The sequence below is a fragment of the Argentina anserina genome, chromosome 7 (genome assembly GCF_933775445.1).
Source record: "Argentina anserina chromosome 7, drPotAnse1.1, whole genome shotgun sequence".
NCBI classification, from domain to species: Eukaryota; Viridiplantae; Streptophyta; class Magnoliopsida; order Rosales; family Rosaceae; genus Argentina; species Argentina anserina.
In genome coordinates, this window is record NC_065878.1 from 7946365 (window position 1) to 7972036 (window position 25672).

The 25672-nt window shown below is 40.9% G+C and overlaps 4 protein-coding genes across 6 annotated transcripts in view; 3 read left to right on the forward strand and 1 right to left on the reverse strand.

The window, feature by feature from the left end:
* Positions 1 to 6874, forward strand: part of LOC126802921 (nuclear pore complex protein NUP96) — a 32395-nt gene extending 25521 nt beyond the window's left edge. The window contains exon 7 of the mRNA XM_050530636.1: positions 6764 to 6874. The gene's annotated coding sequence lies outside the window, so the exon portion shown is untranslated. The remainder of the gene's footprint in view (positions 1 to 6763) is intronic.
* Positions 1 to 25672, forward strand: part of LOC126802949 (uncharacterized) — a 358993-nt gene that overhangs the window by 149845 nt on the left and 183476 nt on the right. The window lies entirely within an intron of this gene.
* Positions 356 to 6084, reverse strand: LOC126802929 (pentatricopeptide repeat-containing protein At2g34400). Of its 3 annotated transcripts, none has more exons than XM_050530651.1 (4): positions 5207 to 6084; positions 4043 to 5050; positions 3729 to 3812; positions 356 to 608 (listed from the first exon to the last, which is right to left on the reverse strand). In XM_050530651.1, exons 1-2 carry the CDS (start codon positions 6082 to 6084, stop codon positions 4111 to 4113), a joined length of 1818 nt encoding a protein of 605 aa, XP_050386608.1. In that variant the 3' UTR covers positions 356 to 608; positions 3729 to 3812; positions 4043 to 4110. The 3 variants fall into 3 exon arrangements, with proteins under 3 accessions (XP_050386608.1, XP_050386606.1, XP_050386605.1); XM_050530649.1 differs by lacking the exon at positions 356 to 608 and adding an exon at positions 3204 to 3306; XM_050530648.1 differs by lacking the exon at positions 356 to 608 and having other exon boundaries at positions 3650 to 3812.
* Positions 8030 to 9553, forward strand: LOC126803507 (uncharacterized). The gene has a single exon (XM_050531304.1). It carries the CDS (start codon positions 8030 to 8032, stop codon positions 9551 to 9553), a length of 1524 nt encoding a protein of 507 aa, XP_050387261.1.

Below are 25672 nucleotides of genomic sequence, written 5' to 3' on the forward strand. Positions count from 1 at the left end.
TTTGCTATCCCTACATGTTCATTGTCTGGCACTTATATTGGAGGCAATTTGATAGTCTCCTTATTACGGAAAGGATTGTATAACAAGAACTGGATTACTTTAGTGATTTCAGTCGATTTTTGCGGGCCTGGGAAGCAATACTCGAAGTCTTCGAAGAAGAGCAACAACCAACCATCTTTTGAATCACAAATTCTGAAGTGGCCATATTTTGTTTGGTGATAATAATCACACAATTCTTTCATATCTTTCTTTTCGATTGTGCAAGAAGATAAATTCGCTTTCGCAAGATAATCACAAAGAGACATAGTGAACTAACCAGGGCATACTTGCACGACAGCGAGGTTGAGCTCGAATAGCTTGCTGCCAACTCTTGCATGCAGCACCCAATCGAATTACATCATCAACTGGGAGACGTTCAGTAACTAGGGCAGAGATATGAATATCTGATCATGATGGATAACTCTTGTGAAGTTGCAGGTCTTTTTCTGGTGATCTTTCAGGGCATTCGCGCGAGAAGTAGCCAGACTCGACCACTCTCCATTCAGAGATCTTCTGAATACTTACTCCACCTTGCACATTCATTCTGATATGTACGAGTCTTATTTTCCCTGCGCGCAAAACAAACGATTATTTATATAGCACTACCGTGGCTCGGATTTCAAGAAGATGCCGGGGCCGAGTTGATTCTATCAACAAATTTATTATGGTTCGTTCAGAAAGGAGGCCGGCTAGCGGGCTAGGTTAAAGAGTAGAAGCCGAGTAGTACGTAGTTTTGCTTTAGTTGATAAAAGGTCATGTATACTCAACAGAGGAAAATTCTAGTATACATCAATGTATGCTATACATTCTACGTCCGACGGTCGATATTATTTTATGAGACAGAAACTAAAGTATTTTGAGAGAAAAAAAATTCAATAAACTACCGTATCAAAGTCCTTGTATTTACTATATTGAGATACCATTGCATAAATTACATCACCGAATTAAAGTACAATACACACATATAGCAAATCAAATTTTATGAGAATCACTTGAAACTGGAAAATAAGGTCAAATCATGAGGAGAAAACTCGGAACGTCATGATCATGGAGGTATACAGAGAGAAGATAATAACCAAACAAAGAAAAGAAAACCTAGATAACATTGATATATATATATATACATATATTATATATATGTATATATAAGTAACCGGGGGGGGGGGGGGGGGGGGGTTATAGAGCGGACGTCTGCACCCTCCCTTAAAGTGCAGCTTCGGCGACGACAAGGGCAAGGCACAACGGCGCGGCAGAAGGGCACAGCTGCACCCACTGCGGGGCGACTCAGTATGTGCCGGCCGGAACTCTATTAAAGACCCATGACGGCCGGAACTCTATTCATTCTGGTCGACACAGACAGGATCGCCCTGCCGTGGTGAGTCCGGCTGTGCTGCTCCGCCCCGCTACTACACCTCGCCGACACAGGTAAATGGACGCCCACACTTACGGATGTCCGTCTGTGATCCTCTCTCTATAAGTAACAAGTATACATAATCGATCTCCTCCGATTATATACTATGTTGGCAATCCATATTTATGATTAGCTTTTCCTTCATGTCATCAATACTAGACTCACGATTGAAACTCCCAAATATAAAGGAACTTGGGCATGCATGAAGTAATAAGCTCCACGAGTTAATTAGAGCTAAACGTTTATACTAGGCTATGGTACTCGAGTTGAACTACTTGATCTAAACAATCTAGAAGAACCCTAAATTAAACCCTAAATCTTGAAAAACATAATCAAAACAGCAAGCCACACAACCACAAATATTAATCTACATTTCGAAAAGATAAGAAAGAGATTGTAAATGTCCATACCTTGAGCACACAAGTGACACAACGATTTTGATCGTGTTCCAATAATCAATACCATAGGGTCTTTAGGTTTTGACTAGGTGAGAAACATGGTATTGCCATTTGTAAATCAAAGGGAGAGGACGATTGTTTATAAGGGGTAAAGAGACATTTTGTATAGTCATATGGTCATTTTTCAACTAAAGAAAAAAAGAAGGTCAAAAATCGACTTGGTGACCAAAACTTGGGCAGTTATCATAAGTTTTCTTTTTGTTGTTGACAAAAATGGTTAATAAGGTTTTATTTTGAAACGAAAAGGGAAAATTTAGTCGAACGAAACCCTAGAGTAGTCAACAATGGGACAATGATACAAGAAGTCCCATAACTCCCATTGATGGAACTTGCACTCATGATGTACATTTTATTGAATCTACCAGCAGTTATATATACCAAAATAAATGGTAGGCACATAAGGCAATCCATTTGTAATAGGTCCTTATACTCATTAAGCCTGGCATTGAATAAACATGGAATTCACCTTATCAATATCTGAAATCAATGATGGGTTCTATATTTGCGCCTAAGCGGGCGTACTGAACGATTTCTATTTTTTTCTATGTGGATTTTTTTTCGTTGATCGGGTGCGAACCCGAAGTCAATTCATCATCTTGGATCCCGTGAGGCGGGCCTTGGAAAGTTTTAACATAAGCAGGAGGGATTCTTAAATCCTCCAGACGTAGAGCGATTAAACTGATGCTTAAAAAGTTACAATTTGTTCCTAGCTAGATCTGAGAAATTTTACCACAAAATTCTCCAAGTATATTCATTGTTCTGTAGTGCTACATACTGCTGGTACATCACAACACAGAAATAGCAGAAGCAGCAGCGCAACTAGTGTTATTGTGTTAACTGTTATCCTCTCGGTACGTAATGACTAACGAACGTGTGTGCTAAGAGTCTCATTAGGACACAAATTAAAGCCTGAGTGGGACGATAATGGTAAAATCAACAATTAGGACACAAATTCATATGTTTCTAGCTAATATAAAGAGCTAATTTTCAGACTCTTGATATGGCTTTTAAGATGTACAAATGTCTTCATAGAAAGATACAAGTTACAGTCACGCGGTAATCGAAGCATAATAATAATGGAAGCCTTGGCCACAGGATTGAAGCATGGCTATAAATCACACAAGTTATAGCTCAGTTGTATGAAGGGGTTTAACAAGAGTGATCTGTATGCATGCTTAAGAATTACAGTTAGGCCTTTACTTTGACACTTGGTTGCAAATTTGCAAGGGAATTCAACTTATCTTCATTAGTCTTGAATTTATTTGGAGTAACCATACAGTCTTTTTTTTTTCAGTCTGGTATCCTAGAAATCCATGGGAAACATAAAATTTGGTGCTTGGAACATCATCCTCATCCGTTGTGTCTAAAAAATACTGTAACCTGTATTGTCCTGAAAGGCTAAAATCCAAGTGATTAGAAGAAAACGAGTCTTTCCTAGAAACTGGATTCATGCCTCAATTTTAACATAGAGAATAATGAACCGGTATTGTTTCGTACATCAGATGGTACATCCTCAATAATCAGATCATATGTATGCATTAGTTCAAAGAGTAAATTAATCTGTTTCAGCTACCGGAGATTAGATAATCCGATTATAATCTTATCAATAAACAAAGGGACCAATATATGAGGTTCATAGCTATCATGTTTTATAAGTAGCTATTACTGTTACTGTATTGATTTCTATGAACTAAAGCAATTTTGATCGGGTACCTTAATCACATGTATAAATTAAATAATAATCCATTGGATGATATTGACTATAAATGTACATTAGAGGTGAACGATAGAATTAATCATTTAAAGATTAACTTTCTCACCTGTAACCTCTAAAGGTCCGAGCAATGGTTCATCAAGTTCCACTTCTGCAGTCATGTGCAAATCCATTTCTATGCATGTCCAGACTGAAAAATTAAAAACGAAAAAAAGGGACAATTATCAGATAAAATGAACTCAATTCCTTCACTCCCAGCATATCTTTTAACAACCTAAAGACTAGCAACAAATAAACTAACCATGAAGAAAAGAACAAAAATGAACTTCAGACCGAAAAATGTACATGTAATTTTTTTCTTATTAGCTTCACTAAATTAATAAATTTTCTTAAAGACATAGTTTTTGCTTGAACACCAACCTGGCCCAAAATATAAGCATGTCGTTCGGTTGTCCGAATGAATAGCATTTTTTGCAATCATTGATACTCTAGACAGCATTAATGTCTGGTTTGTAACCTTCATCCTTCAAATCCTCATATAATACTTGAAGTACTTGAGAGATCTCCACTATATTATCACCAGCGTGAAACTCATGAAGTTGATTCTCAGTTTCAATCCAGCTACAGCCTGGAGTCTTGCTGACACCCCTTTGTCTCATCAACGCTCTCATCCTTGCTGAGTCATCCCACATTTTTAAGCCCTTATAGATGTTTGATGGGATAACATAGTTTCCAGAGTTTGAAGGCTCCAATTCCATAAGCAGCTGTACTACCTGTTCAGTCACATCTACATTTCCACATTTTCGACAGGCACCAAGCAATGCTCCCAGCGTAACTTCATCCGGTTTTTCAGGCATTCTCTTGATGAAATCCCAAGCTTCATGTATGTGTCCGGCACGTGACAAAAGGTCAGCCATGCAGGAGTAGTGCTCTACTTTCGGAACCAGCCCGAATGCTGTGCTCATTAAATGAAACAGTCGACGACCTTCGTCAACTAGTCCAACATGAACACATGCAGAAAGTACTGCAATAAACGTGATGTCATTTGGACGAGCCGCCCCAGCTTCTACCGTCATACGCTCAAATAAGGATATTGCTTCACGGGCTCTCCCATGGAAAGCAAGGGCAGATATCATGGCGTTCCAAGAAACTTCATTTTTCTGGGGCATGTCGTCAAACACTCTTAGTGCATTCGCTAAGCTGCCACACTTAGCATACATATCAACTAATGCAGTAGCAACATAAATGTCGTGTTTAAAGTCCCTTTCAGATGCATATTTGTCGATCCATTTCCCCAAATCCAGGGCACCAATTGCGGCACATGCAGACAACATTCCGACCAATGTGATCTTATCAGGGATAACACCTGCTTCTTTCATGCCATCAAAGAGCATCATTGCTTCATTTGACATTCCATTTTGAGCATACCTGTCAAACATATATATTACCACCATCAGTCGACAGATACATTTGTAGAGAAAGACATTTGATCTAAACTGCTTAGAGATAAATATACTAGAACTATATACTATTCGATACTGAACCATCACATCATACAAAGGATGAAGGTGAAGGTTTACATACCCTGTAATCATGGCATTCCAAGTGACACGATCCTTCCTCTTCATGCTATCAAACACCCTCCTGGCCGAACTCAAATCACCACACTTGCCATACATCCCAATCAACGCAGACCCCAAATAAGAATTCAGCTCCAGCTCCTTCTCCACAACAAACTCCTCCACCCACTTTCCCAACCCCAAATTCCCAATGTCCCCACACGCCCCAAGCACACTCACCAGAGTCATCTCATTCGGCTCAAACCCAGCCTCCCTCATCTCCCCAAACAACCCCACCGCATCCCTCGCCCGCCCCATCTTCCCATACCCAGCAATCATCGAGTTCCACGACACCGAATCTCTCTCAGGAATTTCATCAAACACCTTCCGCGCGCACCCCAGCTCCCCACACATGGAATACATGGTGATCAGAGAATGACAAACATGGTAATCACTACCCAACCCGACCTTGACCACCGAACAATGTCCGGCACGGCCGAGACAAGCGTCGGAGAGATTCCAGCACGAAATGAAGAGAAATGGGTAAGTGAAGTTGTCGGGGGAAAGACCAAGGGACTTCATTTGGTAATAGAGGTGGAGAGTTTGAGGGTACAAGTGCCAGGTGGTGGTGAGGCCGCGGAGCATGTGGTTGAAAGCGTACGAGTTGGGTTGGGGGATGTGGGAGAAGAAGGTGGAGGCGTAAGGGAAGTGTTTGAGGTCGATGAGTTTGGGGAGGAGGAAAGTGGGTTTGTGGATGGAGTTGATGAGCATTTGGGTGTGGATTTGTTGGAGTTCTTTGATGGAGGTGCATTGTTTCAAGAGGTGGAGGAGTTTTCCTGTGAGGGATAGGAATTGGTTGTTGGGGTTTTGAAAACCGATTTGGCGGGGTTTGGGTTTGAGCATTGTGTGTGTATTATTGAAGAGCAAAGAGAGACCCCTTTATTAATATTTTGCTTGGTCGTATTCTTGAAGACTATTTCTTACTATAAGATTGGAAATTATTAGTGAGAACATAGGTGTACTATTTGATTTATCGATCCTATATGCTACTCATATACCAAATATTGAAGCTTTTACTGCATGATAACATTTAGGTTTAACACTTTGAATTCATAATCTCAGGTTACTGTTACACTTTAATTTGTTCCCCTTGTTGTTTCAGGACTGAGGAAATAATCTGCAAGCTGAATTTATTGATTGCTCGCACAAATACAAGTTGCATGAGTTAAGTGATTTACTTGCTCAATTCTACTATTGAGGGCATAATATTTGTTACTTGGTGCATTTTTCTGAACATAAAGCTGCACAATCTTCCACTTCTCCTGCAGGTGGCCAAAATCAGCAATTTTAGACTAGCTACCTTTGTCAAGTACAAAATTAGGCAATAAGGTGCCCAAAAAAGAATGAATGAATTCAGGAAGATGAGTCTAAATCCTAGGTTATGTCCCAAAATCACACAGTATTCCTTTGATTTTGAATATGAGAGTTAAATGGTAGCACTTATATTTCGTAGAAGTATATTGCTATCTAATTTTAAGATAATGAGTTTCTGATCAACAATTGCATGTAATGCATATACCAGAGTTGATTTTGGTGCACATGAAAGTCAAGCAACCGAGGCTGCCGTAATAGATAGGCTCCAGGGCGACTACCTGCATCTTTTTAAGCATTCTGCCGTACAGATTGGGCTGGTTTTAGAACGTGCACATTTGATTGCGCATTTGAACATGCAAGAAGGGGATTGAGCTTGCCTTTCAGTCACCAAGATCATGATCATCATGACTATAAGAAGTTGCACAAATCTCATGGAATATTTTCCTTCCAATATATCCCTTTTTCCTTTCCAATGACGTCGACGACAAGGCACATGGCTTAAACAGCTAATAAACTGTTGATTTGATTTGAAAATTGGTACAAAACCATGCAAGCAATCAATGTTAATATGCTATCCCAGCTAAATGCAACATAATTTCATCTTCTTTTTTAGGTTCTACTATTTTTGTAATCTTACAGTGTGTAATATAAATATATGCCTGAGCCCTGAATTGTCTAATACATACTTAAACCTCTCCATGATTTTCACCATTTCAGCCGAAAAAAAAAATTTCAGGTACACATGAACATTATAGACTAATCGATTACAATAACCGAATCATGTTTGGCTGGGACAACACATCGAGCTACTGCAACAAAGCTGCACTCGAAAGCTGTCGATAATTAAAGCTTCGGTGTATATTTAGTATTTACATTCATTGAATTTGAGAGGCACTAAAGTGAATGTTCTATGTTACTAATCCCATAATCTGTTATTCCTAAATTTCTAATCAATAATTATATGAAAGAAACTTTGATCGTACATAGGAATAAAACCAAAATTAAAGTGTACTTACTCATAATATATTCTCTCGATCCAAATCGATCAACTTGAAAGAAAAAGAACAGACAACTGAGACAAGCGAAAAAGAAAAGATATGTTCTCCTTAGGGAACAATATATACCAAACGTATGGAGAGAGTAGTGATCGAATTTGTCTTCGCTTTACATCACTTCACATATATGTAATGTATGTAATACCTGACCAATATCTGCTAACCTTCAAACGGCCTATTGTGAGCATATAAAAAATACTCGGAAAGAATTGATCGATCAATAACGAAAGCGTTTTGTTTTTGATCGATCTATCAATTATCTTATAATTTCTTCTTTTGTTATCCTTGTTTCTTGTACGTGAGTTAAAGTGTGCGATTGATTTGTATTCTACTTAGCGTGTGTGTTGATTAGCTTTTAATTAAGCTACATCAATCAAATCCATTGAAATTGATACTAGAATAGCCGATCAATATACAATATGGCATGGCTTCCACGACTTGTAGTGCTGAAATCCCTCACGAAACACAAATTCTTGGGCTTAGCGGAAGATGTTCCAAATGCACCAGTAGGGTGGATGAGTTGCAACGTAGAACACGCTGTGAGTCCACGGGCAAAGTTTGAAGTGGAGATAGCAAAGACTGGGAATGGACTGGTACACATAAGATGCTGCTACAACAATAAGTTCTGGGTGACAAACCGGACTGGCAGGGATGATACAGTTTGGATTGTTGCGTCCGCAGACAAACCAGAGGAAGACCAGTCGAAAAGCTCATGTACCTTGTTTAAGTTGTATGCAGCAGGCCGAACACAGGTCCGATTTTTCCACGTCCAAATCAAGAGAGTTACAGTTCTGTCGAATCGTACTCCCGCATTCGAGAATGCTTTTAATCTAGAAGCATCAGGCGGCCATGTTTTCGAATTCGTGGACTGGGAAACACTGGTGATACTTCCCCAAAGGGTGGCCTTCAAATCCTTTGAAGATGGCAGTTATCTTTGTTCCCGTTGGATCGAAAAACACCCATATCAGAGGTTTGAGTCCAACAAGGATGTTGCAGATCCACTGGTGGCTAAGGAGTTGTTTGTCACTGCTGATGGAAGCCTTCGTATAAAGGACGGACACTATTCCAAATTCTGGAGACGTAGCCCTAATTGGATATGGGCTGACGCTGAAGATGAAGACAAGTCCGACGACACTTTGTTTTGGCCTATCAGAATTCAAGACAATGTCATCGCTCTTCGTAACTTGGGTAACAACAATTTCTGCGGTGGACTCACCACCGAGTACAAAACCAACTGTCTCAACGCCGCCTACCCCAACATCTCTAAACAGTCGAAGCTGGTGGTGGAAGAGCTTGTTCTCTCAAGGAACATCTACAATATCAATTATCGACTCTCCGACTCCAGGATCTACCACGAGAACCTCATAGAAATGGACACAGCTCTCGCAGCTAACGACAGTCCAAACAGAGACAGCACTATCAGCCTCAGATTTGCGGTAAACGACTCCAGGACCCGTAGTTGGAATAACAGCGTTTCTTTAACTTTGGGTGTTAAAACAAGTCTGGAAGTCAGCACTGTTCCACTAATTCTAGACGGAAAAATCACACTCTCGGCTGAGACGTCGACTACCACAACTAGCCAGTGGGGACAAAGTACCACAGTTGAACATAACAGGGAGGCCAATTATGCTGTTGTTGTGCCCCCTTTATCTAAGGTGAAGGTGAGTCTCATAGCTTCAAGGGCTACCTGCGATGTGCCTTTCTCCTACACTCAGCGTGACGTTCTCACTGACGGCCGATCCGTTACCAAAACCATGGATGATGGTATTTTCACTGGGATTAATGCCTTCAAATTTGATTACCAAAACCAGGCATCCTTTGGTGGCCAGGCTCTCCCTGTATCTAGTCCATGGAGGCTCCCGCGTGCAGTGTACTTCTGGCAGTTTTGGGTGTGTGTGGTTCTGGTGTTAAGTGTGTTATTGCGTTTACTGCACTTCGTGTAAATTTGAGGTTTGCTCTTATCTATTAATTTAGAATAAACTAAGATTATGCTTCTTAATAATGTACTTAATTCATAGCAAAAACCAATATTCGAGCATATTACTCAACCATGAGAAAATTGACCTAACTTTTTTTAACATTTACATGTATGAGATCTATGATTGTGTATGACTTGAAAGAAGTCTTTGTATAATGGAAAAACAAAAAACAAAAAAAAAAGGACGATTACTGAGGATCGTGGTAGACGATAGCCAAACGCGGATTCTTTTTGTCAAGAAGTGTAGCCCTTAATTCAAAAAATCATCTATCCTCTCCTGATATAAGGTTTTATGATCTACGTACAAATTTTAAGATCCATAAATTTTATAAGAATGTGGCATCACTTGTAATCAAAAGTTTAATTTGAAAGACAAGATCGAAAATAAAAAGGAAAAGGTTCACGATCAGTTCTTTTAATTTTCTTTAATTGTTTTATATATATATATATATATTGAAGTAAATAAAACATTCTACACAACATTGTATTGCTTAAACGTGGCCAGAATGCACGTAAGCACATTACATAAAATGCCAAACTTCATGTAGCGCAATTCTTATAATACCCTGAATTTTCGGGTTTAAATTCATATAATTCTTGTAAATTATTAAGCTTGGTAATTTGAGTAAAATCGCATTTTTCGCCTTCTCGTCGATGTCAGGCGGAACGAAACTGATTTCGGAAATTTAAGTTGAAAAACGTAAACGTTTTTGTGGCTCGAAAGTTGACTTTTATTCCGTCGCTCGTCTCCGAAAACTTCCTTCATGAAAGTTGTAGAGCTCGTGGACATGCAACACACCTTAATCGGATGTCGTATGTCAAAGTTATTATCAACGGAAGTTGGTTCCGATTTTGGAATGTTATAAAATGACATTTTTGGAAACTTTCCAAAATCAGAAAAACTTTCCCGCAGCTTTCTCTCTCTCCTCCCCTAACCCTCACTTTCTTCGCCGACTTCTCCACCGGCAATCTCCCTCCTCCGGCCAATGTGCACGACACCAGCGAGTGTCGTTGGAATCACACGGCCGAGACGCTTCGACCCATTGCAGCGGCGACTCACCCGCGTCGTGTCGCGTCGCCACCGAAAATGCAAGGGCTCTAGGCTGTGACGGCGAGTCCTCCCTTCTCCTTCTCGACAACGATTCCACCGGCGGTTAAACTCGAATCGAGCCATTTCAGCTCTAATTTCCTCTCCCCGATCCGGGATCTTGCGGCGGCGATTCCAGCGGTTTCTGGCCGGCTTGGGGCGAACTAAAGGTATGGTTGTGATCTCCTCCTCATGATATTCATCTTTGATGTTGGATATTTGTTGTTTTGATGGAGTTTGGACGGAGGTGGTGGTGGTGCGCGTGCCGCCGTCGTGGTGGCGCGTGGGAGTAGGTGAGGGCGGTAGGGGCTAGACAATCGACCTAGGACGGTGTAGGAGGAGAAATGGCGGGGTTTTGGGGGCTGCGTGTGAGGTCACGTGCGCCTATTTGGGCGGTGCGTGAACGCCATCGTGAACAGTGTTTCCATGAACCATTGGTGAACGGTGTTTTGTACAATGTTCAGCTGTAATGAATCGTCACCTGAGATTTTACGTATCGTTTTTTAAACACTTGATCATGCTATTAGGTGACCGACGAAACGAGTGAAGGAATTGCTCTCGGTGTCGTAGAAGTTGCACACAAGAAATAAGGTGAGTAAATCTCACTATGACAAATCTACCCTTGGCGGTGACTTATATATTTGAATTATTAAAAAGAGTGAATTGTGACATTTATATAATATAGTGGGTTGTGTATGTGTACGAAAATAGTAAATACGATACAGTTTTTACAGTTTTTATTTAAATTGTGAGATTGTAATGTTTTTGATTATTTGTGGCAGATGGGACCGAAAGGGAGGTAACGTACCTTCCGGTATAATGGATTACGTGAGTGACTATAGATATATATATATATATATATATTGTTGTACAAGAGTCGTTTGGTTGTAATGCAATAACATGTGTGGATTGTTATATTATACGTGGTTTTAATGTTGAGTCTTGTTAAACGTTTTCTAGTCTTCGGACATTGTTGACATTAAATCGGAACCAAACCTTAGCCGGGTGTCGGTTACGATCAGTTAGACCTCTAGTATGTATGTCGGTGTGCTGCATTAGGGGTAACCGATGGGTTGTCTGGGTCTCATGATTACCCATGTTTTAGAATGATATTGGGTAACATATGGGTTGCCTAGTGTATGCCGGTGTACTGCATGAGGGGTAACAGATGGGTACCTGGGTCTCATGAGTACCCATGTTTTTAAATGATATTGGGTAATAGATGAGTTGCCCAATGTCTCATGAGTACACATCTTTTTAAATAATATTGGGCAACCAGATGGGCTATCGAGTGTCTCATGAGTACAGTTGTCTTTAAATGTTATCTGTTATATTTTCTTTGTATGCGATGTATGTTATAATGTTGGTTTACTGATACGGGCTGAAAAGATTACCGGGTTTGTGTTTACAATCCCGGTACACCAATTCGATGGTGTAGGGAATAGTTCTGCAGGTGGGGATTAGCAGATTCGGAGGGCTTACTCTAAAGATTGCTGAAGATTTCTTTCTTTTGTTTGTGGTGAGGATTGAGTGAATTTTACATTTCCATACGTTATAATACTTGAGGTATAAACTGGTTATGTATTATTCAAGTCGACTGAGTCGTACTGTTACTATAAGATGATTTCAATATATTTGAGGTTGTTTTAGAATTTTCATGGCTTCGAATTCAAATTTTTATCATTCGAATTTCGAAATTGTGACAATTCCACACAACGTTAATATAAAATAAACTACATGTACAACTTCTTCAGTGATAGCCTATAGAATGGTACAAAGCGATTACCTAAATATTATCACAGTCCATATACTAGAAACTGCACTGGGAAAGTGGATAGTTATTGAGTGAGTGAATTTGTGCTCCTCCAGTTTTTCTCCGCAATTACAGAATATAATTTCTTTTCATTTTCTATTTTTTACTATTATATTACTGGTTGTGTTTTTTTTTAGAGTTTGTGACAGAGGGGTTCGAAACTTCACAATTTGGTGAAAGTTTAGCTGCTCGTTACAATCCTTTTGGTTGACACTCACGTAGTGCCGTAAGTATAGCTCCAAGAGTGCATTGACGCGCTCCGTTTGACCTTCACTTTGTGGATGGAAGCTTGTTGAAAACTTCAAATTTGACCCCAACATCTTGAACAGCTCCGTCCAAAATCTTCCCGTGAAACGCGGGTCTCTATCGCTGACAATGTTTCTTGGAACTCCCCAGAGCTTGACTACATTGCATAGGAATAGCCTTGCTGTCTCCTCCGCTGGGCAGTCGGTTGATGCGGTCATGAAGGTTGCATACTTGCTAAATCTGTCAACCACGACAATGATGCTCCCAACCTCCTTGGACTTCGGTAGGCAAGTGATGAAGTCCATAGAGACACTCTCCCATGATCTCTTAGGAATGGACAAGGGTCTAGCAAGCCCCCCGGCTGCTGCTAGACTACCTTGTCTTGTTGGCAAACTAGACACGTCCGCACATACTCTTCAACCCTGTCCCGTATCCTAGGCCAATAATATGTGGACTCTAACAATGCAAGTGTGCGTTTCATTCCTGGGTGGCCGGCCCATTTGGAATCGTGGAATTCCTTAGTTAGCTCCCTTCGCAAGCTTTTCCACTTTGGTACATAGATGTGGCGGCCTCTCGTGTATTGAAGGTCATCGTCTAACCAAAACCTCTGAGTTTTGCCTTCCTTTACTAAGGTAATGATGCTTTGTGCTTGAGGGTTTACCCTTAGTCCCTCCTTGATCTTGCTTAGCAATGGGCTAGAGACTTGCGAAATGCTTGCAAACTCTGCCTTGTGGCTTAGTGCATCCGCTACCACGTTCGCCTTTCCAAGCATGGTGTAGTCAAACTCTACCAAGAAGTCTTGCCACCTTGCTTGCTTTGGACTTAGCTTCTTTTGAGTTTGGAAGTAGCTTGTTGCTACGTTGTCGGTCATGATCAAGAACTTGGTCCCAAGCAAGTAATGTCGCCACACTCGAAGGGAATGGATGATGGCAGTCATCTCCTTCTCTTGCACAGTGTAGCGCCGCTCCGTGTCATTGAACTTTCGACTCTCATAAGCAATTGGATGCCCTCCTTGCATGAGTACTCCGCTAATGGCAAAGTCGGAAGCATGGGTGTGCACCTCATATGGCTTGGCGTGGTCGGGTAAGCTAAGTACGGGCTCCTCGTATATCGCCTTCTTCAAGTCCTCAAAGGCTTCTTGACACTTTGTTGTCCATTCCCATGCCTTGTTCTTCTTGAGAATGTCGGTTAATGGTGCAGCCCTTGCCGAGTATCCCTTGATAAAGCGGCGATAATAGTTAACTAGCCCAAGGAAAGATCTTAAGTCATGTACCTTGGTGGGTGGCTCCCATTCTTGGATGGAATGCACCTTGCAATCCTCCATCATAAGCTTTCCGTCCTTGATCTTGTGCCCCAACAACGACACCTCCGGCTTAGTGAAGGAGCATTTCTCTATCTTGATGTATAGTTGGTTCTCCCTCAATACCTTAAGCACTTCCCGCAAGTGCTCCACATGCTCTTGCAAGGTCTTGCTATACACTACTATGTCGTCCAAGTAGATGATGACAAACCAATTGAGATAGAGGTGGAATAACTTGTTCATCAAGGTGCAAAATGTCGCCGGTGCATTAGTTAGACCAAAATGCATGACCAAAAATTCATAAGAACCGTACCTTGTGATGCATGCGGTCTTCGGCTCATCTCCCTTCGCAATGCACACTTGGTAGTACCCTAAACGAAGGTCTAACTTGGAAAAATATCGTGGATGACCCAATTGATCAAAGAGATCGGCAATGAGAGGGATAGTGTATTTGTTATTCAACGTGATTTTGTTGAGCGCCCTATAGTCGATGCACATGCGTAGAGATCCATCCTTCTTATTTTGGAACAACACCGGGGCACCGAATGGGGCTTTCAAACGTCTAATGAATCCGCGTCCAAAAGCTCCTTCAATTGCCTCCTTAGCTCCGCTAACTCGGGAGGCGCCATGCGGTATGCACCCATGGCGGGTGGTTTGGTCCCTGGTTCCAACTCTATCTCATGGTCGATCTCTCTCCTTGGAGATAGTCTCTTGGGCAGCTCCGCGGGTGATACATCCTTGAACCTCAAGAACTGCAGCTACCTCCTCGGGCATGTCATCTTGTGGCCTTGGGCTCCTCGTCATCGAACTCACGAAGGATGGTTAAGTAGCTCTCCTCTTCCCTCTTGATGTCTTTCTTGAATTGCAATGCCGACAATACCTTGATGTCTTAGTTTTCTCATCGGGTTGTTGGTACCACACATGACCTCTCGCCATCCATAATACATAAGCTATTAGCAAATGGCACCGGGAATGCCTTGACTTGATCGTGAAACTCCAACCCCAAGACTACCTTGTAATCATCCATCGGTACTATCGAGAAGTCTAGGTTCCCACACCAAGCTTCAACGCTTGTCTTGACTCCTCGAGCTACTCCATGTATGGGGCGGTCAGGTGAGTTAACCGCCTTGATGGAGCCTCCTCCATTAGTGGCCTTGAGTCCTAGCCTGCGTGCCTCCTCAATGGAAATGAAATTGTAGGTTGCCCCCGTGTCAAGCATTACCGTTGTTGGCTTCCCACTTATGTTAATATCTGTGAAGAGCAAATCTTTGGCTTGGACCTTGGGTGTAGAGCGGATTGCATTAAGCACATGCAAGGACCCCAAGTGTGCACCACCATCGCCACCCTCAGCTTCACTACCGCTTTGATGACTTCCTAAGAGTGTGCTTAGTGCTCTCCTTTGTGGACAATGCCTAGCCCAGTGCAGACCATTGCATAGGAAGCACTTATTGTCGTTAGGCTTGTCCGAGCTCCGCATTTCCCTTGACTTGCGTTTATCCTTTAACCTTGCCGAGTACCTCTCACGGCGGGGCTCCTCCTTGCGTTGGATTTTGTCTCTCCCACATTTGGCATAGTTGCTCTTCTTCTCCTTGGGCTTGGTGGACTCTCTTGGACTTGAGAAATCAACTAAGCCTTTGGCCACGGATATGGCGGCAGCAAGGTCTTGCACTCCTCGTCACATTAGCTCCGTTTTGGCCCATGATTGGAGACCATCCATGAAATTGAAGAGAGCATTCTTGTCGGATAGGTCGGGAATCTCAAGCACCAAGTTAGTGAAATCTCTCATGTAATCTCGAATAGACCGCATGTGCTTGAGCCTTCGCAAGCGAGCTCTTTCCTCATCCTCGGCATTCTCGGGATAAAATTGCTTCTTGAGCTCTTTAACAAAGTCATCAAAGGTAGAGATGGTGCACGTACCTCTTTCGACATCTCCTCGCCTTCTCCTCCACCATAACATGGTAGTGTCGGTGAAATAAAGAGTCGCTTGGCATCCTCCTCCATGATGCTTACGGCCCCAAAGTATTGATCTAGCCCCCATAAGAAGTTGTCTACTTCTCGAGCGTTGCGCATGCCTCCGAAGCTCTTTGGCTTTAGCACCTCGATCCGCTTGGCCTCTACGCTGCTGCTGGTGCTAGCCCCTGCGGCTAGTGCGTGCTTGTATAGGGCAAGATCTGCCTGCATTGCCTCCATGCGTGCAAAATCTGCCTGTATCTCCTCCATGCATACAAGCATGCTATTGTACTCCCTTTCTTGCACTTCACACATCCGGGCGAGTTCCCCCATGAACTTCTCGCAACCTTGTCTATGTGGACTCCTCTAGCTTGAACATCATGCCCTTGATCGCAGTGTGGATTGCGGCGTCCTCCGCCTCCAAATCTTCCACCTGGGCTCTCATGTCACTCACGCTCTCTTCCACTTGAGTTAGTCGTGAGTCGATTATAGCTAACATGTCCTTGACCCGTTCCTTCTTTGGAACCGTCGGGTTGAAGTTCTTGATGACCCTTCTCTTGTGTGTCGTCGGAAACACTACCAACAAGATTGTCATTCTTTGCCATTGTGTCGAGCTAGCCTGTTGATCGAACTTCAGCTCTGATACCACCTGTCATGAGCTTACTATTTTGCTATGCAACTCGTGCGGCCATAGCAACTCCTTTATGCTAAGTCAGCCTTACTCTCGCAATCGCTCTGCTAGAACAATTGAAAGGCAAAGAGAATATCTCTAAAAGAAGACTTATATTGAACAATGAAAGAAAGCTTACAAGTGTGCTTGATAGCTTCTTGCTTGATTGCTTCCTTACTTACTTGATGGATCAAATGAGAGGGGTGCCTTGCTATTTATAGGCCTCCTCATCTTACTTTACTAGTTCTAGAAAATTCTAGGACTATGTACAATGTAGAGCATTCTAGAGAACTCTATACAAGTCTACACTCATCTAAGATGCTCCTTGAGTATTCTAGAGAATTTTGGAGTGGTCTAATTCCCTTAGCCTCTCCATGGTTCTAGAGAAATCCGGAAATGTCCCAAGGCTTCTTGAGACTTCCAACGCCTTCTAGGATCTTCCAAAGAGTTCCGCCATATTCCAGATCCGTCTAGAATGCTCAAAGTAAAATTTAGCTAAGCTTGGCGGGATGTGAACTTTGTGATGGTTGTGCTGTATGGTGACACAGTATAAAAATGGCCGAGCAAGGCATGGAACATATCGAAGGCTCAAAGCTGGCTACTTCATGGTATGGCAGCTATATGCTAACAGATCGAGTGTGCTCTACGCACATAGAAGGTTGAAATTGGAAACCAGGGTAGAAAGGAGCATGCTCTGTGCTCTCAGCCAATGGGGTGGTTGGTTGGGTCAGTTGGGTTGGTCGGAGGGTGATAAAGTGATCTGGGGTTCACATCCAAAACCAATTGGCAATGGATGGAGTGGCCCAAACCCTTATAAACCCACAGGCAAGGTTCCAATTCCCAATGTGGGATTTATATTCTCAACACACCCCCGTGCGTGTGGCGAATTTTCAAACCATACACGTGGACAACATTTTGGGTGACGTGGAGTCCGTGTGGCCATTTGGGCTTCACACGTGGACGTGGCTAACCCGCTCTGATACCATGATAAAGTGATTTTGGGGTTCACATCCTAAACCAATTGACAATGGATGGAGTGGCCCAAACCCTTATAAACCCACAGGCTAGGTTCCAATTCCCAATGTGGGATTTATATTCTCAACACGCCCCCGCACGTGTGGCGAATTTTCAAGCCATACACGTGGACAACATTTTGGGTGACGTGGAGTCCGTGTGGCCATTTGGGCTTCACACGTGGACGTGGGTAACCCGCTCTGATACCATGATAAAGTGATATGTGGTTCACATCCAAAACCAATTGGCAATGGATGGAGCAGCCCAAACCCTTATAAACCCACAGGCTAGGTTCCAATTCCCAATGTGGGATTTATATTCTCAACAGAGGGCCTGAATACCAGTGTACCATTTCTTCCTCTGTATATATATACATATGGTGCAGGAACATTAGACTGATTACAGACTACATACGCCTACATTAAAAAACCCTAAATGAATGATAATTTTTGCCAATGAAAGCTAGCAGTTGTACGTTATATATCGATTTATTTCATACAAGATGGAGAGTTCTGAAAGCTAGCAGTACCGTTTAAGGATTTTAATAAGTATACTCTGTTTGCCATCATCCTATGGTAGAATCTACTAATTTCCAGTCTTCAATCTTCATGCATGAAAATTTGAAAATTTCGATCAGTATGGAAATAGCAGTGGTTGATTCAATCAAGAGATCCTTATTAATTTATCTTTCTTTTAAAAGGAATCATATTTAGATAGGGGATCGGAGGCAATTCACAAGCACAAAACAACTGTCATCCATGTAATTTCATGATACATATGATTCAAATTCATCAACACTTCTTCTCATGATATCACGCGATTCATTTTAATTGATAAGAATTCTTATCAGATGGAGATGTCTAATATCACTCACAACCTACCGCACAACATGCAGGTGTTTAATTATTATCACTTTGAATAGGAGAATATGTTGAAAAAGCCATATACAGAAAGATGCAAAGCAACTGAATTAAACTGTGTTTGCATACGAGAAGACGTACATTAGGTACATAGGAATAAAACCAACATTAAAGTGTACGTACTCATTATATATTCTCTCGATCAAATCGACTAAGGTCCTAACGTACCATTTACATGCACTTCCAGCTTAAAGCCTTAGATTAAAGTTAAGAGCAAATTATAAAAAGTTATTATCTCCCGATTTCTATTAGAAAAATGTCACTACTTATAAATTAATTATAAAAAAGTCATCCTATTTAAATGGAAATTAGAAAAATTTCAACAAAATTAGAAAAAATTCACTTAAAATTTTTTTTTATACTGTTTGCCCTTTCTCACTTTTTTTTTTCTTTTTTTTTCTAATTTCGGCCATAACTTTCCCGTCCGGCAATAGATTTTGATGAAATTGATACCGTTAGAAAGATCTCGCTCTCCTCTTTCATTTGATATATTACCCACTCTGAATCGACCAACCGTACAAGATGCAATAACCATCACAAAGGGTTGTCGCCATCGATGGCGGTGCTCCAAGCAATTCGGGCGAAACCGAAACTCTAATTCTAGCTATTCTCTTCATTATGAGCATACTTATACCAATCTCATTTGAATTTTGACAAAATTTCGCATATTTCCACATTTTCTCTCAACATGTCACACCTACTGTCACAACTACTGTCACACTAACTGTCACACCTCCTGTCACAACCGCTATCACACCCACTGTCGCAGAAGCTGTCACACTATCTATTTACAGTAACTATCACACTCACTGTCACAACCTTTGTCACACTACCTGTTACACTCATTGTCACAACCACTGTCACACACATTGCCCATGTCACAACTCATGTCACATTACCTGCCACACTACCTATCACAACTCCTATCTCAAGCCTTGTCACACTACCTGTCACAACCACTATCACACCTCCTGTCACAACCTCTGTCACACTACCTGTTACAACCTCTGTCACAACCAATATCACACTACATGTCACAACATCTATCACAACTCACAACCCCTGTCACAACCCCTATCACACTACCAGTCACAAACACTATCACACTATATACATGTCACAACCACTGTCACACTACCTATCACAACCACTGTCACAGTCACACTTTCAGTCACAGCATTTTATGTGACTGTTGTGACTAGAAGAAGAACAAGAACAAGAATAATAAGAAGAATGACTAGAAAAAACGTACTTTTATTTATTATTATGTGATCTTGAACTTCTTAAACCAACTCATACAATCCAAACATCGACATTAATGTGATGTATTACACTGCCTATCATAATAGTTATCACTGCCTATCACACTACATGTCACACCCCCAGTCACATTTCTTATCACACTACCTGTCACACTATCTATCACACTACATGTCACACTAACTTTTTGCTATGACAGGTAATGTGATAGCTAATGTGACAGACAATGTGATAGCTACTATGATAGCAGCAACTGTAAACTCGTTCAACATCTTTTCCGATGACAACAATATGCAAACTACGAATATCAAATGTGATGTCACACCCCCAACCACATTACATATCACACTATTTGTCACACTATCTATCACACTACATGTCACACCGGTAGTTACATTGGAAATCACATCATTAGACTTCACATTAAGAGTCACATCGGTAGACACATTAGTAGTCACATTACCTTTATAATAAAAAAACCAGTCAGCTACACTACCAATCACACTATCAGTCACACAACAATTCACTCTAACATTATTCTATGACGAGTAATGTGACTGTCATTGTAACTGGGGGTGTGATTCACATAATGACTACAATTTCCAAAGAAAAAAAAAAGAACAACACAAATATATGAAGTTACTTTGGGCACCCAAGATTTTACTCTGGGCACCCCACTACCCCCACCATCTTCTTCGATGAGTTCAATCTAGCTCCTCCGTGCATCAATCGCCCACATCTCCACATTTCCAAGCTTTCCTCAGCGTCTCCTCTATGATAATTGTCATCTCCTCAAAGTGGTCCCTACAGCTCTGATGTCCCCGCAGTTCCAATCATCCCCGCACCTCGTCTCCGTATCTGGTCCAGTACCACTGTGCCTCTAGAGTCGTCCTCGCAGCTTCGACTTTTTCCCGAAGCTCTGATATCGTTCACGCAGCTCTGATCATTCTCGCACCTCGTCTCCGCGTCTCAGAGGTCCTACCTGCGCCTCTGATGTGGTCTAGTACCGAGCCTCTAGAGTCGTCCCGCACCTCTGACGTCATACCGCACCTGCTCCGATGTCATCCCCGCACCGAGAGAGAGAGAGAGAGAGAAAGAGAAAGAGAAGCAGCATCGCAATACCAATTTGAAAATTGCAGATCTAGGTTTTAGAGAGAAATGAGAGATTAGTTGCAGTGGCATTTCGTAATTTTCTTGAAATTCAAGGGCAACGCTATAAGATTTTTAGAAAATGACTAACTTCTAATTTTTAAACTTGATCTGACGTTTTTCTAATTAGGTGTGTAGAAATCGACTTTTTATGATCTACTCTAAAGTTAAAAGAAAAAAAAAACAGACAACCGAAAAAGATATATTCTCCTTAGGGAACAATAGATACCAAACGTATGGAGAGAGTAGTGAACTAGTGATCGAATTTATCTTCACTTTACATCACTTCACATATATGTAATGTATGTAATACCTGAACCAATATCATCTGCTAACCTTCAAACGGCCTGTCGTGAGCATATAAAAATACTCGGAAAGAATTGATCGATCAATAACGAAAGCGTTTTGTTTTTGATCTATCAATTTTCTTTCAATTCTTCTTTTGTTATCCTTGTTTCTTGTACGTGAGTTAGAGTGTGGTGTGATTGATTTGTAATCTACTTAGCGTGTGCGTTGATTAGCTTTTAATTAAGCTACATCAATCAAATCCATTGTATTGATACTAGAATAGCCAATCAATATACAACATGGCATGGCTTCCACGACTTGTAGTGCTGATATCTCCAACGAAAAACAAATGCTTGGGCTTAGCGAAAGATGTTCCAAACGCGCCAGTAGGGTTGATGAGTTGCAATATAGAACAAGCTGTGAGTCCACGGGCAAAGTTTGAAGTGGAGATAGCAAAGACTGGGAATGGACTGGTACACATAAGATGCTGCTACAACAATAAGTATTGGGTGACAAACCGGACTGGCAGGGAAGAAACGGTTTGGATTGTTGCGTCCGCAGATAAACCAGAGGAAGACCAGTCGAAAAGCTCATGCACCTTGTTCGAGCCTAGGGTCAGTGGGTTGCATTTCTCGGCGGGCGCGGATCTAGGTAAGGAGTTGGGGGGAGTCGTGCCCATCCAAGATTTATAACATGAGAAAATTAGAAATAAACCCGATTTTAAAGACCCATTTTTAAATTAAACCCATTATATATTTTTCTATAGATTTACACCCAATTCAAATATATAATAGCATTTCTCATTATTATTTTTATTCATTTTAAACTGTCTTCACCTTTTTGCCCTTCATATTGTATAAAGCTAAATTTGGTATTTTCTCAATCTCAACATAAATTTGAATTTCAAATGATGAACTAAATTTTAGCTAGAACTAAATGCATCAATCATAATCAATTGCATTCTTACTTTCTTAATTTTGTACCTTGATTGTATATATATATATATATATATATATATATATATATATATATATATATGCTAGTTCTTTATATAAGCAATTTTCTAATTGTATAGTTTTTTATTCACTATTGTATAGGTATTTTATGACAGATAAAATTTCAGATTTTATATATAGTGCAAAGTCTCATTTCATTTTTGAATCATGAGAATGAATTTTTTACTTGCTTTAAAGAAATGGAAGCATACAATATATTTATTTTTTCTTGCAAGTGGCTCAACGGACTAATTGATGAAGAAAGACTCTGAAGAAAAAGAAAGAGTTGGAGAAGGAGAATAAATGAGACAAAGAGCTTTGTTTTTGCGAATTAGATGGCATTTTTACTTTTAAACTCACATTTGATGTGTCTCTACTCTCTATATACACGAATTGATATCTATCTATAAGGTACATGGTGATCTTGTTTTTTTTACTAACGTTTCTCTTAGTTTTAGGTATATTTTTATGATCGAGATAACTTTTTACTCATATATATTTACATTTGTAATTTACCTATTAAGTAGGGCTTGAGTAATATGACAATGAACCTTCAAACTAAAACATAGGTATAATATAGAAAGGCATACACCTAACAAAAAAATATAATCTAAATTGGAGTCTAATATAGAAGTATCAATGAAAACAACCATAAAATAAATTTCTTATATACTAGATGAGTTTCAAAAACTCAAGTACTACAAACGTACCTTAATAGTTACATAACATATTCATATAGGCAAAAGTTACCCATATATCATATTTATGATTTTAATTACCTTATCTATATATGGAGCTAGAATTAATTCATTTTTACCTAACATTTTCATAAATTTATACAAAAATTCCATGATTTTCTCAATAATTAGGAAATTGCTTGAATTAGCATAATAGTTAGTATTAAAGATTTAAAACATAATTAAGGTATTTAAGACTTAGAGTCAATTAAGCTCATTCATTATGTTGATGTTATATTTGAATGGTGGCAATATGTGTAAATTATAAAAAAAAATAGGATTTAATATATAGTAAAATTTATTTATTTAAGTGTCTATCATATAGAAATAAAGTGGTGGGTTTAATTTCAAATGGGTGTAGATTTTTGGGTATATAATGAATTACCCCTTATAACATTTGTTTTGAGCATGTTATTAAAGACTTGGTCGGGTTGGTTTAGCATAATCACAAACTTTAAGTTAGCTATATGTAAGACGGAATTTAAGATGGTAGTGATGCATGATGAAATAAATGTGTATTATTGAATGGTAGGCATTTACAAAACCACAATCTCATAGGATTCGGAGTCCTAATCTATTACGGAGATGCTAATCTATCTCCTAACAGGAAACCTATTAGGCTAAGACACACATAAGGGTAGAATAGTAATTCTCCCGGAACACTCCCCCTTGTGTGCCTAGGTTGTATGGTGCACATATCGTTGCCTCGGTAAAAACCTTGTCAAGCAAAACAAAAACCTCTTAGGTAAAAACAAAAGCTTGATCGAAAGGAAAAAGAGCACAACGCACCAACTACTTAAGGATCTTAACATGTGATGTAGACTCCCCCTGAAGTCTACCAAACTCTAGTGTTCCGATAAACGACGCATGTCAATGCTCTTCACATGTTTCACAAAAGTAGATTTAGGCAAAGACTTGGTGAACAAATCAGCAACATTGGATTCTGAACTCACTTGATTGATCTGAACATTCAAGAACTTCTGTTGTTGAACGTTGTAGAAGAACTTAGGCGAAATATGCTTGATGTTGTCTCCCTTGATGAAACCTAACTTTGTCTGCTCTATGCAAGCAGCATTATCTTCATAAATGCACGTAGGTTGATCAGTTGTAGAGACTAATCCACAAGAATCACGAATATGGCAAACAAGTGATCGTAGCCAAACACATTCTTTAACTGCTTCATGGATAGCGATGATCTCCGCGTGATTCGAAGAAGTAGCAACAAGAGTTTGCTTTGTGGATCTCCAAGATATCGTCGTATTCCCAATGGTGAACACATAACCGGTTTGAGAACGAGCCTTGTGAGGGTCAGAGAGGTACCTTGCGTCGGCATAACCAACTAACAAGTTGTTTGGAGTCTTTGCATCGGGGGAAAGAGCTGCACGGGACCGGTTGCTGCTCTCGGCACCGTGCACGGTCTCCACGCCATGGCGGCCGGCGGCGTCGCTGCAGCGGCCGGCGGCGTCGCTGCAGCGTACGGCGGCAAGGCCGGGGTCGGCGACGGCGGTGGTGTGGGGAGATACCGTGGCGGTGTTCTCTCTGCAATAGGGGTAGAACAATCCCATGTCAAGGGAACCTTTCAAGTATCGAAACAAATGCTTGATTCCATTCCAATGACGTAGCGTAGGCGCGGAGCTGAATCTAGCTAATAAGTTCACTGCGAAAGATAAGTTCGGTCTAGTGCATTGAGCAAGATACAATAGTGTCCCAATTGTACTAAGGTATGGAACTTCAAGACCAAGAACTTCTTCATCATCCTCTTTAGGACGGAAGGGATCCTTCTTGATATCTAGACTTCGGACGACATGGGAGTAGACAATGGACTGCATAGATCCATATTGAAACGTCGAAGCATCTTCTGCGTGTAATTTGACTGATGCACTAAGGTGCCGTTGGCCCTATGCACAAGCTCAAGGCCGAGACAGAATTTCGTCCTCCCTAGGTCTTTCATCTCAAATTCCGACTTCAAATAAGACACGGTCTCTTCAATCTCATCAAGAGTACCGATTATGTTCATGTCATCAACGTAGACCACAACGATGACGAATCCGGAATTTGTCTTTCGTATGAACACGCATGGGCATAGTTCATCATTCTTGTAACCCCTTCTCACCAAGTATTGATGCACCGATTGTACCACATTCTTCCGGATTGCTTTAACTCGTACAATGAACGACGTAATCTGACTGCATGAGCACTCCGTGGTCTTGAGGCACTTGATGGAGGTAAAGGTAGTCCCTCTGGAGCTTTCATGTATATCTCTGTGTCAAGATCCCCATAGAGATAAGCTGTGACCACATCCATAAGCTGCATGTTTAGTCTTTCGGACACTACCAGACTAATAAGGTAGCGGAAGGTAATGATGTCCATAACAGGAAAAATAAGTCTCTTCATAGTCAATACCAGGTCGTTGTGAGAATCCTTGCGCCACGAGTCTTGCCTTATAGCGCACGATCTCGTTCATCTCATTACGCTTACGAACGAAGACCCATTTATGTCCAACAGGTTTGACATCTCTTGGAGTTAATTCAACCCTTTCGAAGACTTCTCGCTTCGCTAATGAGTCAAGTTCTACCTGGATTGCTTCTTTCCACTTCGGTCAATCTGCTCTGCGTTCGCATTCAGCTACAGAGCAAGGTTCAACGTCGTCTTCAG